Genomic DNA, 20,202 nt, shown 5'->3' on the forward strand with positions numbered 1-20,202 from the left:
AACCAAAAAAATAGCTATTTTCCCACTTTTTTAAAAAATAGAATTAGGCTCAGGATTGAAAAGAAACATGAAATTCCTTTAGTCTATTAAGTCTCAAATAGATGCAATATTACCCTCAAAGTGTTCTCCTGATGGCTCTGGGCTTTTGCAACAATTGAAGTAGAGTGTGCTACTTGTGTTAGTGAAGGAAGCCAAGGTTATTAAATATCATATAATATGAGAGATAGTTATTCACAACAGTTTTTTCCCCTCATGTGCCAATCCTGCTTCCACTGGTAAACACTGACTCAAATTCAAAACTTCCATTTTATAGTTCAAAACTGAATCATAGGAAAACGAAGAACTTTTCTTAAGGTTCCTTAGGTAGTAGCTTAGCATGGAGTTGCATCCAGACCTATGTATTTCTAGGAAAGGGCTTTTTTTTTTTTTTTTTTTTTTTTGCTACACCAGCAGGTTCATAGCTGTCAAGATTATTTTATAATAATGCAAAGACATTAGTCACTTTTATCACTTATTTTCTCACAGAGTTCAGTGGAGTTTTCTAGAGGTGATATGTGATAATGCTGTGTAATGAAATGTGTCAATGTGTCAACATTTACAAGGTCTATTTTCAGACCATTTCCCAAATAACAAATACATGATGATTTGGGATCATGCTTGGGTCACAAAGTGCAAGAAAACCAACAGACTTTGCTGTAACTAAGAACAAAGTGGTCATTGTTGTGCTTTAAGATTCTACTTTGCAGCTAACATTTAAGAAACATTTAAGGACTGTCATTCATTGAGTTTTTGTGTGGCATTAAAGATGAATATTCACAATTATCTAAACGGGCTATTAAAATGTCTCTCATTTTCAATTACAAATTTGCATGAGGCCAACTTTTCTTCATATACTCCAATCAAAACAACAGATTGCAATGGAATGAAGGCAGAGCAGATAGGAGGACCAGGCTGTCTTGTACTAAGCCAGACATTGATGAGACTTGCAAAATTGTAAGCCAATGCCAACCTTCCCTTGACATCAGTTTTGTCTTGAAAAGTATATTTGATATTAACAAGTGTTATTTATATTTGTGTGTAATGAATTTATAAATCTTAAAATGAATTGATGAATTCACATTTCAAGTTTTTTTCAGTTCCTAGTATGCTAACCATCAATAGATATAATCCATAGAAATTCAAACTCTTTGGGGTCGGTAATTTTTAAGTTAGTGAAAGAGTTCTATGAATAAAATGTTTAAGAACTGCTACCCTACATCATGTGCATTTGGCTAAATAGGATTCGCCTGGATGAGACTCAGGGGATCTATTTTGGCAATTAGCCCTCAAATTATTCCAGTGCGCGAACTAGCTTGAAAACCATGAAGTAGAGAGCTCTTGGTTAAAGAAAGTCTCATTCTAATATTGAGCTGTAGAAGCAATGGTAAGATCAGAGACATATTGGGGACTTTAGGAATGTGGTTGACTCTGCATCACTACAGGCAAAGACAAAGCGCCCAGAACTAGAATGAGGAAGTGTCTGACCAATGCCTGGTTGGCAGCTAAGTATCAAATAAAGAATGAGCCTCGAATGAGCCTCAAAAGAACCTGTGCATGTTGATAAGAGCCAAGATATAGAATCAGCCCAGGTACTCATCAATGGATGAATGGATAAAGAAAATGTGATATATATACTTGCATATGATGCGTGTGTGTGTGTGTGTGTGTACACAGATACACAATGAAGTATTATTCAGCCACAAAGAAGAAGGAAATTATATTGTTTGCAGGAAAATGGATGGAACTGGAGAGAATTTTGTTAAGTGAAATAAACCAGGCTCACAAAGACAGGTATTGCATGTTTTCTCTCATATGTAGAATTTAGGGCAAAAGAAAAAAACAGGACATTAAAGCAAAAGGGGGACTATAAGGGATTGTGGAAGGAGAAAAGAGATGGAGGGTGAATGATAGGGAGTAATAGAGGAATAAATATCAGCAAAGTACATCGCATGTATGTGTAAAATGTCATAATGAAGCTCATTATTTTGTACACTTAGTACACTGAAATAAAAATGGAAAAGGACTTAAACAGATATTCCACAGAAGATGTAACTATGACTAATAAGCACATGGGAAGGTGCTTAACCTCACTAATCTCTGGGGAAATACAAATCAAAACAATTAGCTATTATCTCACAGCTGGGCACTGGTGGCTCACATGTGCAATCCTAGCTACTTGGGAGACTGAGATCAGGAGGATTATGATTCAAGCCTATCCAGGGCAGGTCGTTCAAGAGACCCCATCTCAATCAACAGCTGGGCACAGTAGCATGTGCCTGTCATCCCAGAAGACAGTAGGATGCTTAAAATAGGAGGATGGCAATCTAGGCCCGCCTAGACAAAAAGCAAGAACCTATCTCCAAAATAACCAGAGGAAAAAAAAGGTGGTGGAGTGCCTGCCTAGCAAGCACGAAGCCCTGAGTTCTAACTCCAGCAATGCAACCACCTACTGGGACTGTTACGGTGAAAACAGAACGAATCAGAAAGTAGCAGTGCTGGCAAGAATTTAGAGAACTCAGAGCCTCGTGTACCGTTAGTGGGAATGTAAAATGACCCAAATGCCCTGAACAGTATTTCCAATTTATCTTACAAATTGGGACACCTAGCACACATGGCTTAAGCTCTATTTTGGCAACATCTGTCTGGAATTGCACAGCTGCTGCTGCCTACAACTGGCCCCCGCACTTTCCAGTGGCCCGCAGTCCAGGCCGCCTCATTTGTTTGTTACTTGCTTTGCCCCTGGGGTTGCTATCCCTGTTCTAGGGAGCTCAAAAAACATCTGGGGGTCTTTTGATGGTCTAAGAAGAGACGAGGGCTGTATCAGGTGGCATGCAGGCTCAGGGTAGCATAGAAGAATCTGCATTGTGGCACTGACACTTCAGTTTGGACTAATTCACCTGACGTTCAAGGGTTAGAGGAACAATTCCATCTTTAATGATTTTAAGTTATCGTATGAATCATATCACTAACGAGAACTTGGAAGTACTTAAACTAGTTGTAGGTGGTTGGTTAACAACTTCTTTCTGGTAATATCAGAAGCTCTGAGTGATCAGTATTTCCTAGTCAGTCTTTTTTATAGCACTTATTTGACCATAAAAATACCTGCTATAATAAATCCCATAATATCTTCCACATGGAAATCTCTTTCTGTGTTGCTAAGTTTTCATATTTGGTCTTCACTTGTCAAGCCAGTTAAGGAAAGTCACTTTCTCAAGTGTCAGCTGTGGCTCTAAAAACATCTACCGAAGATAAGCCGTTGTCATGGCAAAACACAACAAACCTAAAGGTGATAGATCATGGGACTCGGCTACTGTACTTGCTGGGTGAATCTGCACTGCCTGCAACCTTTGCCTACTCCACACACAGCTTTTCAACACCATGCCCTGGGTTGTCTCAAAAGCACTTTGCTTCTCACTTTGCAACTCCTCAAGCCGATGGCAGTCAGCCACACCATGTGGATCCCTACTTATTAAATAATACTGCTTGGCACACTTATTTGTTAAAATCTGGCTTTTGTTCAGGTACGCTCATGAAGGTTTAGAAAATGCAGACTATAGTCTAATAGGATCTGGAAGGTTTCGTCTATTTGTTGGTTTGTTTCTTGCCTCCCTAAAACAAAAAAGTATTGAGGCATATCCTAAGATAAAATCTCACTAAAAACATCTTGGCCAGAGGTCCTGACATTAGGAGTTGAGACATCTAGATATTAGGGTTAATCTTTCCACTGATAAGGTGACTTCAGCTAAGTTACTTAATTCTTTTGTGGTTCCTTTTTCCAAAACACAAGAATGCCAAATACTACTTTTAAATATACTAATAAAAGAAAGAAATGAAAGGGGCTTATAGCTCTAGCTTAAATATATTGTTTAGCCATCTTGGGTTGCCAAGTTTTTAAAAAATTTATCATAATTGACCTAAGAAAAATTGTTATTCTATTAGGAAATATTTGCCAAGCCTATAAGAAATTTATCAAATTTGGTTTTAGTGACTATTAATTCATTTATGAATGTATCTTAATTCACTTAGCTCAACTCAGATTGTAGGGGAGGGAGAGTGGCTATCTTTCCATTCAAATGTAGTGAGAGGTACTACAAATTAGAGAACTTGATATGTGCTCATGACATAAAAGACTTAAGCCTGAGCCCTATGTAGGAAATCTGGGGTCACAGAGAGGCAGGTGACCTGGTCTGGAGGAGAGGTGAAGAAGAGATGTTATTATGGTTGAGCAGAGACTGACTTATAACCTGGCAAGTATCCCATGCAAGTCTCCCATGGGCAAAAGAGGGGGAATCCACTTAGAATTTTGTTTGATTCTAGCTATGGGAATTTTTTTAAATGTCTGAAAATTCATCAGCATGCCTGTCATCAGGAGGTGGAGTCTCATTCCCTTCCCCTTAATTCTGAGTTGACTTTGGTGACTCACTCCTACCCAACAGAATGTGGAAGAAGTGATGGCACATGGCTTTCAAGGCTAGATAATAAAAATCTCCATGTTTCTTTCCCTTAAAACACATTCTGAGACCTTTCTACCACCACAGATTTCCCCAACGTGGCCATGTGAAGAAAGCATGGAGAGAACAGAGAGACCCAAGGAGCCCCACCCTAGGTGACTTCAACGTGATGCCCTGGTTACCATTTGACTATAGAACATCCCAGAGAAGAGGCTCCTGCATGAGCCAAATCAACCCCTGATCCAAGAGCAAAAGACATGGATGCTATTATTCCAAGCACTGTTTGGATATGGTTTGTTATATAGTGATAGAGAACGGTAATGAGATGCCATCCAATAGGGTTGCTAGATGCATAATGGGACATTAGCACACAGGAACCTGGGCTGGAATCCTGGACATTGTAGGTGTCAGCACCAACCCTCAGGTCACAGGGACTGCAGGTTTGCAAATAACTCACATGAGAAGTTTTAAGCATCTTCCACGTTCATATGGTATGAAATTGATTTATGATAATCTTGGGAAGAAATAGAAATAGAAGATGATCTAGCAGAACTCAGAGAACAAATGAATATTTCAAGTTCAAATCCTAGATCAGCTCCTGCCTGGCTATATGATTTCTGATGTGTGCCCACTCCCACTGTGCTCAGCTCTTCATATATAAAATGGGGCGGAAGCTATGCTAGTTATTACACTACTGTTTGTAGTATTAGCAAGTATCACAGTCAAGTAGAGTTCAACCTCACATCTCAAAGCAGTTCTTCAACAATGAACCCTGGTAGGCTTGATTTGTGATCTTCTCAACAGCACTTTTAGGAATAGAAAAGCAAACTACTTCATCTATCTGTGGCTCGTCCAGCTCTTGTCACCTTCTGAGCAATACCTGCCTAGGCTGCCAGATTTAGCAAAAGAAAAAAACCCATTGAAATTTGAATTTCAGATAGAGAGTGAAGACGTTTATAGTATAAGCGTGTCCTGTGCAATATTTGAGACCACCTAAACAAATTGTTCATTGTTAATCTTAGAATCAAGTTTAACTAGCTATCCTGTACTTTATCTGGCATCCTGATGCGTGGCCTCAAACTATCCCAAGAAAGGCCCGGCCTTGGGAGCTAGAATGCTATGATTTAATTCCACTGTGTGCGTCTCATTTAGATGTATTTTGTAATTGCATTTTTGCAAGAACTTAAAAAAGTACTAAGAAGATGAAAGGATAAAACATGTGACAGTTGCAGCAAAAGACAGAGGTAACAGAACTGGTCTCATGTAAATATTATGTTAATTAAAACAGATGGGTCTAGAACATAAACAAAATAACTGCAGGGGGCTGGTTTTTGTTCTGCTGGGTTTCTTAATATAGTAACTCAGTTCCCATCCTGTTAGCACTCTCCTTATCAAACATTGAACTAGGGTATAAGGAAGTTTAAATTACCAGCAATTGGAGATCCGTTTTCTAAACACTTGAAACAGATGGTTTATTGCCTGAAAAGCATGCTTCCTTTCGGGGAATGGAAGGTTGAACTTGGTTATTTCAGGAGAATGTTGTGTTGCAGCCTGTTTATTGACATCAGGGTTGCCACACTGAAAACACTTTTCCCTCAACTCTGTCCCTTCTATAGAGTTTGCCACTGAGAAAAAGATCTTATTTGTAATGCTGCCTGCTTGCTTCTTAGGCATCATTAAACAAAAGCCTAGTGACTCCTCCCATAGGAATTCTCACCATTGCAGAAAAAGAGCAATAACCATGCAGAAGATTCTTTTAAATGAATGTTGTTTGAGATGGTACAGGGTTAGGGCATGGTTCCAGTGGGAGGGTGCCTGCTTAGCAAGTGCAAGGCCCTGATTTCAACCCCAGAATCAAGAGAGAGAGAAGTACAGTTGATAAAGTTGGACATCTTACCACCCAAGTAGCAGTGAATTTACAAAAACTAATGTGCTTTTTGACGATTTTGGGTTGGGAGGAGATGTTCTAGGATTCACTCTTGGATTTCATGTTGCACTTAGCTGTCATCGCTCTTTAGTCTCTCTTAATCTATGACAGTTCCTCAATTGTATTTTGCCTATTAATGGCTTTTTCTTTACAGAGCACTATCTATTTTATAGAATGTTCTTCAAATGGGTCAGGTTACATAATACATTTTAGACAAGAATACTAATAAAGGGGTTTGCTCTAGATTTTCTAAAACCACCTCCATGCTATGCGAGGAAGTTGGCCCAGGATTCAGTGTGTGAAAATTCTCTATTTAATCTTGATTTGATAAAGGTGTTTTCATACCTCCCATCAAAGAGTCTTCTTTTTTAAGAAAAATTTTATTAGCATATATTAATTGTTTGATATAATGGGTTTCATTATGACATTTTCAGACATGTATGTTAATGTACTTTAATGATACTCACTTTCTTTTTTGCCCTCCCTTGTTTCCCATGCTCCCCTCCTGCTAGGCCCTTTCCACTTCCCAAATAGTCTACTTTCATATTTTTTTTTAAATCTAGATTCTGCATATGACAGAAAACTTGAAATATTTGTTTCTCTCAGTCTGGCTTATTTCACTTAATGTGATGATCACCACTTCCTTCCACTTCATGCCAATTACACGATTTTGTTCTTTGTATGGCTGAATAATACTCCACGGTCTATATATGCCACATTTTCTTTATCCACTCATCTGTTGATGGGCGCCTAGGCTGATTCCATAGCTTGGTTACTGCGAACAGTGCTGCAATAAACATGGATGTACAGGTGTCTCTATTTTATGCTGACTTACATTCCTTTGGGTATATGCCCAAGAGTGGTATAGCAGGATCATATGGGAGTTCTATTTTTAGTTTTTTGAGGAACTTCCACACTGATTTCCATAGTGGCTGTGCTAATTTAAATTCCCACGACAGTTTATAAGGACTCCCTCAACCCCAATCCTCACCAGGATTTGCTGTTTTGTGTTTTTTGATGATTGCTGTTCTGACTGGGATGAGATGTATTTTCTTGATGGCTAGGTGAATGTTATTAAACATTTTTTCATGTACTTTTTGGCCATTTGTATTTCTTTTCATCAAAGAATCTTAATTTGAACTGAGTGGCCTAAATTTCTCAAAATCATGTTTTAAAGTAAAAAATGGATAGAGGTCGATGGAATGGGGCTTTCTTTGGATGAGATGAGCCTCTTCTGTGTGAATGGTCGCGAATGGTCTGAGAAAGTAAAGAGAGGGCAGGAACTGTTTCTTGTAAGTTGACAGTTCAGGAGAGTGAGTCCAAGATAATCACATAATCCATTTATAACCACCCAAGTTAACAAGCTCTCACCTTCTCCAAATAGGCCCCTTATTTACAAATAGTCACTTCTGTACCAAAGTGGGCTCTCGTCCATGTGACGAGAATCACATTATTTCCCCACAACACCACAAAGATCAAGTCACATGGGGCGTACTCATATACCTTGTAATGTATCATTAAATGTGTAATATGAGCTTTGACCATAACTTTATCTTGTACTTTGTAACCAAACTACCTCCAAAGATAACTTGCAGTTGTGTGTCTGCCCAGTGCAATCCCAAGTTGCACCAGGAGAAAAAAGTTGATCTAGAGTGGTCTTGCTGAGGTCAGACCACATGTGGAGGATGGTTCTAGGCTCCACACTAAGTGAGGGCATCCAGAAATGTAATGTCTTATAGTCAAATTAATAAATAAAGAATTCAAAATCAAGTCATAAGAATGGGTTCTGAGACCTTTTTAGTCCAGCCTACTCTGCTCTCTTTCTTCAAGGGCTAGAACTGCTATACCCTTCAAATCCCACATTCTGCCATAAGAATGAACTTCCTTTCATAACAGGCAGCAGTGTCTACCTGTTCTCTAAGCCTGTTGCCTCTAAAAGGGCAGGTCCAGCTGACACACAATCCTTTTATTTGTTTTCATCCTGCTGAAAGAGCTCACTGTGTCTGGCCTCATCCTCAGATATCCACTCTCTGTTTGCCATTGCTATAACAAAATACCTGAGACCATGTAACTTATAAAACACAGAGGCTCGTTTAGCTGTTCAGGAGGCTGGGAAGTCAACAAGCATGAACTGGTATCTGGTGAACATCTGGTGAGGGGATTCTCGCAGCCTTGTAAATATGGCAGGGGGCAGAGCAAGCATGCCAAGGACAGATCACTTTAAAATAAAACCCTTTTTGTGTAATCCATTAACCCATTAAGCTATGAATCCATGAATGGATTAATCTATCCATGAAGGCAGAGCTATCATGACCCAATCACCTCCCAATCACCTCATTAACATATGAATTAGGAGATTAAGTTTCCAACACCTGAACTTGCAGAGATACAATTACAGCACACACCACTGCAGGGAATAGGGAAGAATGGACACAGAATGACAGGAGAGCTAACAGTAAGTCAGAGGGGCTATCACAAAGATGGGAGACTATCATAAAGAGGGGCTATGATAAAGATGTATCACATACATAAAGATGTATGTGAGGCCCCAAGATCACGGAGAATGTCATGAGAGACTTCAGTTCCATACAAGGAAGAACTAACAACTTTCTGCTTACCTTTGTGCTTCCCCAGTGACTTGCACATTTAATTTAGCCTGAATACTTTCCACACAGTAGTTGCTTCTTAATATGTCTCATTCAGAATTCAAAGAAGAGATATTTCCCAAGAATTGACAATGAGGAGCCAATAAATGCCTCTGGCATTCATGGAATTCCCACAAAGTGCTGTGAAATGAGAACATCATATAAAAACAGAATCTCACTCTCTAGTGAGACCACTTAGAAGTGCCAAACAACTCACCGTTCGTTTCTTTAGACCATTCTCCACTGATGGAGCAGGAAGTTTCATTCCATCTGGATATACTGTAAAGTGGAAATGTAACAGAGAGGGAGTGGGGTGCAGAAAGAGCTTTTGTCTCAAAGAAAAATAAGTTGCCAATAATTCTTAAAATAATGCTTCCATTTTATTTAACAGGATGACTCCAAATGTACACTTTTGGTTTATGAACACAGTGTAAAATATTTATTTCCACCTTCATTTAACCCAATCACTAAATAAGTTTGGACATGAATAATGAACTTGCTTTACCCAAGAATGTGACTGTGCTTCACAGGTGATTTAGTGTGTCCTGGGTATCAAGTGACTTTCCCACATGCATGGAAGCCCCTTATGTGAGCGCTAGCATGTTGGTTCCCCCAACACAGTCAGGCCAGGCTCTCAGAAAAACTAGCGTGTGTGTGTGTGTGTGTGTGTGTGTGTGTGTGTGTGTGTGAATGTGTGCAATAGAAACAATGCTGATGTCACAAATGGTCATTCCTTCATGGGATTACTAATTTATGAAAACATTTCCACATGCAGAAGCATCCTTTTTTGCTACTCTTGTACAGTATCATCTACTCACCTTAAATTTTATGAGTGAACTCAAATGTCCTTGCTTGGGGACAAGGAAATACATCATCACTATGCATGAGCTTACAGAACTATAGAGGATGCAGTTCTACCCACAATGACTATGAAAGGCCTACAGTCCTTAAAAAAGGTAACGTCCCTTCTGTGACAGGTAAGTAACAAGTTGTTTTTCCAAAAACACTGCAGAGCTTTGTAAATCCAGTAAGAAATACTATGTAAAATTTCCCCATATGAATATATCTTTTACTTGAAGAATATAAATTATAAAGAATACTGAAACATTTCATAACAGTTTTGCAGTTTTTTTAACATTAATTTCCCAGACCAAATATTATACACTGAAAAACAATTTGGCACTTTGAGGCTGACATTTTGAGAAATCAATAAATTAGTATTTCTGACATTTATAGAATATTGTAATTGTACAAGTGGATTTATCAATTGGGTCTTTGGTGGCTCCGGTAAGGGAATGGGTACATTCAGAGAGGAAGCATCTGCCTTGGTGGATCCAAGTAAATGTCATCTCCGTTCATTGAGCAGTCATCATATTCCCTTATAGCCAGATAAAATCTGCCTCTCATGGTAAAATGACAATGTCAGCTTATGGAATGACATGACATTTATTGATTAAATATTTTATGGTACAGCTACACTTCAGTTAAAATTTCTATTTACAAATTAGTAAGTATACAAAAGGACTCACAGCATGCCTACGAGACACAAATACACAATGTTACGATAAGTTAATGGCCAGATTCTTTAAAATAACAGGACATTTTGATGCAAAAATAAGAAATGAAAATACAGGCCATCGATTCTAAGGGAGCCATGCTCAGGGGGAAAGGGTATGATTTGAAATGCACAGATTATTCTGTCCAAGAGGGACTCACAAACATAAAAATAAAATATCTGATATTCTACACTATATTACAAAAATAAATATATTAATCAATAAATAGTAGGAAGCCTAGACTATTTTGATTGTAAGTTGCCCAATGCTGCAATTTTCCCCAGGAATCTTAGGTTTATTAACCTCAGTGATGATAATCCTGCCATGAAGGTGTAAAAAAGAAAAGTCTATGTGGAGCATCGTGGAAGATCTATGACCAAGGGTACATTATTAGAAAGTTCTCCTTTCCTAAGCATCGACACTTCCATGGCTACATGGTAATGCAGTGAAGCAGAAGAGTTGCAGATGTACTATCCAGAGCAGAGAGAATGCTTCTATTTATGGTTTTTGTCATTTCACTGTTTGATAAGAAGAAAGCAAAAGATAATTAATAATGCAACCAACAACACTTGAATGACGAAAATGTGACTTTCGGCACCCATTTCTAAAGGGAAGAACATCAGAGAAACACAGGCAGATATCTGGGCTGTGGTAAAGAGAGAGACATCTGGGATATGTGTAGCCTAATTGCAGACAGCCTAGATTTTCACCTCTCTTCAACAGCAGAGTGATTGCAAGGTTTCTCCAGCAGCCTGGTAGAGCCAGCAGTGGGCACAGTGGGAAGCAAGAGCTGGCAAGTCTAGTATCAGCAAGTTAATGTAAGCAGTGTTAGGGGTGTAAAAAAGAGCTCCCAAGAGTTGACTGTTAAGCTTTCAGGAAGTTTGCAAGCCAATTGGAAAAAACCATGGTGGGAGAATTTACACCATAGAAATAAATAGAGCAGGGCTCCATCCCACTCTGGATGGCTGGTTATGAAGCATTTATGAGCACACCACTGTCTTATAAATATATTAGACATAAAATAAATAAAATTTACCAGAAAAACTATCCTGTTTAGCTGAGAATTTACTGTATATCTATTCTAGTGTCCTTTTGAAAGGATAAGTACCGTGGAGTATACGTGTAGGCATGGTGTACCATCGAGTATAAAGGATGCACATGTACCATCTTGCACTCAGGGCACTAAGTGTGGCTACCCAAAGCCAGCTACATGGTCACATACACATGCATGTGCTTACCCATATTACATTACATGGAGTTTAGCCCATAAATGAATGATTCTGAGTTGCACAGTCATCTCAAATTATCCCTCAGTATATTCCCACTGATGGTTGAAATATCACTCTTCCAGGGGCAATGAATTCCCCTTCTGGGCATATAGATGTGTAGATCTGAGATCCAAATTGGCAAAGCGGACTTCAAAGCAGCTTTCTTTGCCTCTATTATCTTGGGAAATATGAGTTTATAACCATAAGAGTTGGGTGAAACAGAAGCTGATAGTTTCTCAGGGTAAAAAAAGAAAAATGCAAGAATTCTTAAGGAAGCATTCAACAGGGGTTAGGGCTGGAGGCGATGTACTGGAAACCACTTTCCTGATTCTAGTGTGAATCATCTGTGTCACCTGCCTGAAGATGCCTGGATGGCTTGGGACCTGCTCTTTTTGCTCTAGCTCCTCCTGTATGGAGCCCATTATCCCAAAAGAAGCACTAAGACTGCAGTCAGAATCTCAATGTCCTTTCAACCTATTGACTTCTGGGAAGACCCATTCCTGTCAAGGGCACTGCTCAATCCCTCATCCCTGGCCAATTCCAAACCAGGAAGAGAGCAGAATGGGAAATGCTACAAGGTTTCTATCATGGAGCAAATCTGATTCCAAATTCCAGTTTAACTTTGAAGTCATTTTCTCATCATTAATTCATGAAGTCATATATATTTATTTAGACTCTGGCCTTCTTTTTCTTATACTTAATATTGTTCCTGAAATAAGTAGTGTCATAAAGGATATTTTTTTACTCGAATCAAATTAAATATTGGGGGAAAATCTAGAAATCAGGTCACTAACTCTTTTCATCCTGAGAGCAAGTGCTTTCAGGTGTCCCCTTCTAGACATAGCATGAGTAATGAAGGCCAATGAAGACAGGGGACACAGGAAAATGGGACAAGGACATGAGGCATAAGGATGAAGATGCACAAAGAAGGAAGATGATGGAAAAAGGCAAAAGCAGAAGTGCAGAGGCAAGAGAAAAAATGTGAAAAGAGTCCGACAAACAGGTCCCTTCTGACTTTCCTCCTCTTGGACTTTAATTCTCACTCTAGAACTGCTTATGATTTTACAAACACACCTGAGGATAGCATCTATATCCTTTCCCTTTCTTTCTCTTCCATTTCTCCTACTCTCTGAAGCAATAAAGGCCAACACTCTTGGCCTTGTTTCCTGTTGTCTAAAAGACAGAGCTCATCCTGAAATCCCTGCTGTCTTCCTTTCTTGACCAGGCACTGCCCCCTAGAGTGCATGGTTCCTTTGGGCTCATTCTTTGTCATTGGACCACTGCTTCTCTAATCTGTTTGGTTTCTTTATCTAACAACCCCTCCTAAGCATGCAGCCTCATTCACCAGGCCTTCTGCTCTAAGCCAAACAGAAACCCGAATAACAAAACTATACCTACATTTCCAGAGCATTTGGGGTGGTTAAATTCTGGATATAGATTTTCTTGATTTAAATCCTATTCAGAGAAGTGGTGACCAAAAACATACCATTGGACTTTAATGGACACATTTGAGTGAGTCATGCATGTACACGCATATAATCTGCTTCTATTGAACCAAAGATGCTCATAAGTTCATGTATGTGTACATATACATACACAAATATGTGTGTTGACACTGTATTTTGCTGTTCCTAAGTTGACGTTGAAAATAAGTAGTGCGGGCCAGCCATTTGCTGTTAGAGGTGGCATTGCCAGGAAATGACAAGTCCAAAGAAAAACAGGCTGGGAGAGACTAGATTGTATAGACAAATTGCATTTCCTACAACAAATCTTTCTTTCCATTTCTCTAAGGTGGCAAGCCTCTATTATCTGTACACTCTTATTAAATATTTTCATTAAATAGAACACAAAATATACACATTTACAGTTATTAAATAAGCTATGGAACTCGCCTATCTACAGCCACATTCAGAGACCGCCATTCCTTCATATTTAAACTTGTAGGTAACAACGCCTTTGTCTAAATAGAGGATGGAGATAGGGTCTAGCTTCGTGGGCACACAGCAAGCTTTGGAAGCTTTCTGGGAGTTCTTGAGGTGGACCAAGGCCTGGATAATCGCATGCTTTGTAGGTGTGAGATGCTCTGCCAGGGGGTAGTTACAAACACCACGACATTCATAGGCTTCATATCCAGGTGGAGCAATGATCCAGGAGTCCCAGCCAATCTCTTTGAAGTCAATGTACAGTGGGGTCCTCTTGCAGTAGTTTCCTTTGGCATTCCTTCTGATTCGGGCAGTGGAGTCATAGATGATGTTCGACCTCATCTGCAACAAAGCCTCTTCCCCTGGTCCACTAGAATAGCCATCCATGCCCAAGCTGTCCAGCTCCAGAAGTTGCTCATGAGCAATCATTTCATTCAGTTCCTCTTTCTGCTCTTTGTCACTACTTTGGTCATCAGAAAACACAATAAGCAAAGGGTCATGCTTATTCTGGGCACTGGTGTCTATTTCCAGTTGTCCCCTTCCAGCATCCTCAGCTTGGTCCTGTCTGCTCTCAATGTGGACCTCCAGCTGATGGGTAGACGAGCCTGACTTTTGCCAACGTCTGATGGCATCTGTGACATCAAATGTCTCCCACTCACTGTTGAGTCCATAGATCTCGCCTGACACTAAGACCAACATGTTTCTTTCACCGTCGTTATCCCCTCCACTCTCTAGAACCTCAAAAATGGTTATTTTTCTGTCTACTCCATCATATAGCATGCGGTCTCTTTGCACCAGGGTGTATAACCTGAGTTCAGCAATGATGACCTCTTCATGGTGAGGGATGGACACATTGAAGAGGAGAGGGTATTTTCGGAGCCCATTAAAACCGACTGGTTGAGAAAACAGATCTGAAAAAAATAAGAGATTTGCAAAAATCAGACGTATAGTATCTCATAGAAAGATGGGGGCTTATTTATATAGCAAGAGGGCTTGTCCATGCAGGAAGCTTGACAGAGTGAATAAGACCACAGGATCGATGAAAACAAACACATGCTGTGACATGGAAAATACTAAACAGTCAACGGTAGAATGCTAAACTAAGGTAAGATCACACAACTAACATGGAAAATAGCTGCCAGATAAATGGGAGAAAATTCTCCCAGCCTTGACTGAGTGGCTTACCTGCCTAAGAGGCACAGAACTGGAAGAGACCGTTGAGATCGTGTAAAAGAGCCTACTATGTTTATAACCAGTAAAGAACCATCAAATGGAACAGGTGGTGATTGTTCTTAAATTTTTCATGGACAAGAACTTCACAACTTTTCATATTTGTGTATGTTATGGTAGAGACCCCCACGTGATTAGATACTGGTCATCATGAAAGACCTTCATTTAGACAAGGGGTTGGTACATTATGGTCCATGGTCCAAATTGGGCTTGCCACCTATTTCCAAAAATAAAGTTTTATTGAAACAGAGTCCCACCCCTATACTTCTTTATTGTCTCTAGCTACTTTTACACTACAGTTGCAGAGTTACATAGTTGCAACAGGGAACATTCAGCCTTCAAAGTATAAAATATTCACTATCTGTCAGGCCCTTTACAGAGAAAGTTTGCTGAGCCTGGCTCTACAGCAAAGCCCAACAAGGTCAATTCAACAGTCATAAACCAAGGGGTCATGGCAGTTGATTTTGGATGTGTGGGCCCCTAGAAGGAGGAGTGGGAGAAAATGAGTCTTGGGGATAGGCTGATTACCTTAGCCTTGTACCTCTAGCACCTAGTAAGGAGTTTGACATATACAAATCACTCAAAAATTTATGTAAAGTAACTTATTAAATGTCCTTTAGTCTTAAAAGCATGCCTCAAAATACTATCATGTAGAATTCTTAGCTGAGAATTTCATAGTGCTTCCCAAAGCCCCTGTGTACTTGCTTCAGATTGTTAAAGGATTCCATAACACCAAAGACACTAAGGATCACCGGTTAAGGAGTTGTCTGTCATTGGCAGCATTTCTCCAATTGTACACCCAATTCATGATTTTAGTGGGAACCCTCTTCCAGATTATACTTTTAAAATATTTTTTAGATTTATCTGATTATTTTTAACTTGCTGTCTCTTAAAAGAGCTTAAAGGCTTGTCCTTGAGATGATAGCTATGTACAATTTTTAAAGTCACCTTAATAAAAATATATGACTTCACATACTTCACAGCCTCTTCCAGGCACCACCCAAAACCATCTTGCACACTGTCAGCAGGAAATCTTGACCAACCTATGGACTAAATTTAAACTCACTGGCATGGCTCTCAAGACCAACCATAACCAAGTCTTCACATCTTGACCCAGTCAAAGCTCCCACTAATCCTCTACAGTGCTGGGAGCACTGCAGTTGTTCAATTAACATTTGTTGACCAACTGAATGAATGTATAAACCCTCCTTTTTGGTGACTGATATCTTCACTACTTGCAAAAACACCCCTTCTTTTTGGACTTTGTATCTTTTAAGATGCCCACCTGACCTATAGAAAGAAAGCCCTCTTGCCTCACCTCCATTCTCCATCTCTGGCCTCTCCCTATGAGGCCCTACCTTCCTCAAGTCTCTATCTGAAAGTTTATTCCATTGTAAGTCCCTTGTGCACTTGCTCTCCATGTCTCTCCTTTGACTTTTGTCACATACATTTGTGAATTCAGTTGCCTTTTTCTTTCTTTGTTGATGGTAAAAGAGTTTGAACTCAGGGATTTGTGCTTGCTAAACAGGTGATCTACTGCTTGAGTCATGCCTCCAGCTCTTCACAAAAAGTTGCCTTTTTGTGAATGAATCTTCCCAACTAGATTTTCAGTGGCCCCAAATCCCTGCTGTATCTCTATCCTACCATGAAGCCTTAAACAGAGATGATACCTTAAAACTATTCATTAGTTGGTGGTTCTAGGCACCAGGCCAATTGATTTATGGGCATGGCATATGTCCTTAAAACATCATCAAGCTTTTGGGTAAGAAGCAGAAGTATCTTGGGAGTTTTCCCCAGTACAAGAATGGAAGACCCACCTTCCTTTGGATGGGGCATACGAGAAGACCAAAAATGGGAGAATAGGCTGGTTGTTTCCTCCATGAGAAAAGTGCAGACTAAAAGCTCAACATAGTGGAAGAAGTGGTTACAAAGTCAACCAAGGAAATTTGGTGAGGGAGGAGGTCATGGATATGTACACTATTTAGATCATGGTGTTGATTTCAATGGGTGTTTGCATATGATAAAAAAGATCAAATTAATTACACACTTTCAAACTAAGCAGATTTCTGTATGTCATTTATATTTCAATAAAGTTATTTTTAAAAAATCAACTCTTCCAGGTCAGCCTGAGCTACACAGTGATTTCCAGGCCAGGCTGAGATACATAGCCAGACTCTGTCTCAAAAGTAAATAAATAAACTCTGCAGTTCTTTGCACACACAGTGAATCATGGAAGAGTTACATCTCGGAGCAAAAAAACTAATATTCTTGACAAATTCCATGAACCAGGTGCTTTGTAAATGTGGTCTTACGTGTGGTTCTGACAATGACCTCATCATGCATATACTGATTCTTGTTCATTTTGCACCAGAACAAATGAAACCTTGATACAGAGAACTGACTTCCCAGAGGACAAAGGGAGGATGGAGTGGAGTTGAGCATTGAAGGCATGCTTTTCCCACCATAGACATGGCCTTTGTTTACTACAAATGAGTTAAGCTTTGTTCTTTGTTTCTTTAGGAAGTTGCACTGAGCAGACCCAAAGGGTCAGAGGAAAGATAACAGCAGCAAACAGGGTGAGCCCAGTAAGGGCATGCATGCCCTTGACCAGAGGTGCAAGTGCTGGGTGTCCCCTGAGAGTCTACTCCTACCGCCATGGATCTCCAGTGATGACAAGCTGGGTCAGCTCCACACCCTGACCTTGGTCACTCAGCTCCTCCACAGCAGAAGTGAGAATGGATGGGAAGTGCTCCTACTTTCCCAGGAGTTACAAGACACATTTTCCCATCCACACAAGGAGCTAGACACAGAGAGCTCCGTGCTGAGAAGCATTGGGTGGGGTGGGGGTGGAGGGCTTCCAGCAGAGGGAAGATGTTCACTTTCGACTCAGATTTGCCTCCAAAAGAAATCAGTAATCTTCACTTGCTGCTTCCATTAGAAATATATTACTAAGTGGAAATGTGGGTAGTCATTTGAATTTTAGAAGCAAATGACATCTTGGAGCCTAAGGAATACCTACTCAACATTTACTCCAATGTCTAGAATATTAAGTAACTCATCAATAACCAGTAAAGTTTGTTCAGCACTTCATAGTAAATGGAATCCTTTCCTATCTGTCCTCTTTTATGATTCCCTCAACTGTGTTATGTCAATATGTCAATGTTATTCCCACTTTACAAACAAAGACATTGAGGCTCAGATTATTTAAGCTAATTATCCACAGCTACCCAAGTCAGTCAACTAAATCTCAAAATTGCAAATCCTGAGCTATTTCTTTGCCACTGTCTTTCTGCTTTCAAGAACATCTGGCCAATGTTGGATCAAAACCTCTTTTATATCTGTTTAATGACTAACAAAAGCATAACTGGTAAATATTAAAGAATTAGTTTCTTTGGACCCATAGCCTCTACCATAGATAATAGATTTTTTTCTCCTACTAGCCCAATATTAAACAAAAGATTAGCTTGTCAGCTCATTAGTTGCTAACTCTAGTTCCTGAATTTAAATGTGCTTTTCATAAAGGTGTAGAAGTGACCAACTGGATCATTTATGAGGTCATACACACTTCCTAGAAACTGTACACAGTGTGCAAGTGTGCACCTGACACATCGAACACAGTACCACCTTAGGAAGAATCTTCAAAATACAAGTCTCTATGTTGTCTCAACATTTCTTAAATGAAGTCACAAAATGGAAACTCACCCAGAGTTGGAACAGACTACAATTCTCCACTTTCTGACTTTTCTACTGTTCTCACCATTTTCATTCTAAGTAAAAGCTGACAGATTTTTGTAGCCAGTTAAAACTAAATGGAAATTGAGGCCAACAGGAAAATGGCAAAGATATAGCAGCAGACCAATATTAAATCTTTGTATTTATTACTTGGTGTCCAAATTAAAACTTTTAAAAGACCGCATTATCATGTCCAAATGAGAGGCATCTTGTGGCTTTATGCTAAGTAACTTTTGGGGTTCTGAAAGAACCATCTCAATGGTGGAGAATAAATGTGCACTGTTTCTGTGTGTCTTGTGTGCACACAGTCTCATACAGACGCATTCACCCTCCTTCGTATAAATCCCCATGCGTTATAAATTTACTTATCGTTTCTTGAGAAAAATCCAAGCCAGGGCTTAGCAGTAGAAATGCAGACTTACCTTCATTCTTGAAGCTCCTGATAATGTTGGCAGAGGGCACGGAGGTCCGATCCGTGGCAAATTTGTTGTAGAGTTCCAACATGTATTCTGGTGGGTCAACCTTGGCTGAATCCTGCATAGGGATGTCAGACAGGTTCAATGTCTTGAGAAACTCATCCTTCATGCTCTGCAGCAGGGTGGTAAAGTCCATACCGTCTTGCTCTGAGAAGACATCTTCAAAGAGGGGCATATCTTCTTCCAGAGGTGACTGCTCAAGGCCCATGATGGGGCTGCCACAAACTGAGTGAGCCAACAGGCAAAAGACAGCGCTGAGCCTCAAGACAAGAGAACCCATGACTCCGCTCAAGCCCCCAGGCAAGCCCAGGCAGGTTTAGCTCTCCTGAGCTCTAAGTGGCAGTTTTATCTTGTGGAGCGTAAATGTCTCGTGTCACTGGAGACAAGTTTGGAAACTCTTCCTCTCTCTCCCCCTCCCCCGCCATCTTCCTCTCCCCCCCACCAAAAGTCAGGTTGCAGTAATTGGATAACAAAATCCCCTATAGGGGCCTAGCCTTTCTTATCTCCCTAGTGTAAACTTGTCCACCAGATTTTGTTTCTATCTCACAGTCCCTTTTTCTTTTAATGAGCATTTTGTAAACATTTCCACATTCTGACACTGGTTGAGAGATAGGACAATTTTCTTCTTGCGAAGCCTCTACTGTTATTCCTTTCAATTCACTTCCTTTTGGCAGGGATGCCTAAATTCTGCTTCTATGCAGTTCCACCCATGCATATATTAGATAATAAGACTCAACATTATACACATCAGTGGTGATGTATATTAATTCAAATGTTGGGGCTTGTATCCTCAAATAAGCCTTTCTGAAGACAGACCAAATAGCTAATATCTTTAAGTTAAATAGAGAGACATAATTGAACTTCTATACATTTTTTGAAGCATATATTTTTGAAGCATATATTTTCAGAGGCAGGAAAGCATGAGTTTCATGGCCAGTAGCCTTTTTCCTACAAAT

General features: G+C 39.8%; 1 protein-coding gene across 1 annotated transcript; it reads right to left on the minus strand.

Moving 5' to 3' along the window:
* Positions 1 to 9,440: 9,440 nt before the first annotated feature.
* Positions 9,441 to 19,670, minus strand: Bmp10 (bone morphogenetic protein 10). Its single transcript, XM_020177438.2, has 2 exons — positions 19,193 to 19,670; positions 9,441 to 14,719 (listed from the first exon to the last, which is right to left on the minus strand). The coding sequence occupies exons 1-2, from the start codon at positions 19,524 to 19,526 to the stop codon at positions 13,779 to 13,781; spliced, it is 1,275 nt and encodes a 424-aa protein (XP_020033027.1). The 5' UTR covers positions 19,527 to 19,670; the 3' UTR covers positions 9,441 to 13,778.
* Positions 19,671 to 20,202: the final 532 nt, after the last annotated feature.

This window comes from Castor canadensis, chromosome 12 (genome assembly GCF_047511655.1).
Source record: "Castor canadensis chromosome 12, mCasCan1.hap1v2, whole genome shotgun sequence".
NCBI classification, from domain to species: Eukaryota; Metazoa; Chordata; class Mammalia; order Rodentia; family Castoridae; genus Castor; species Castor canadensis.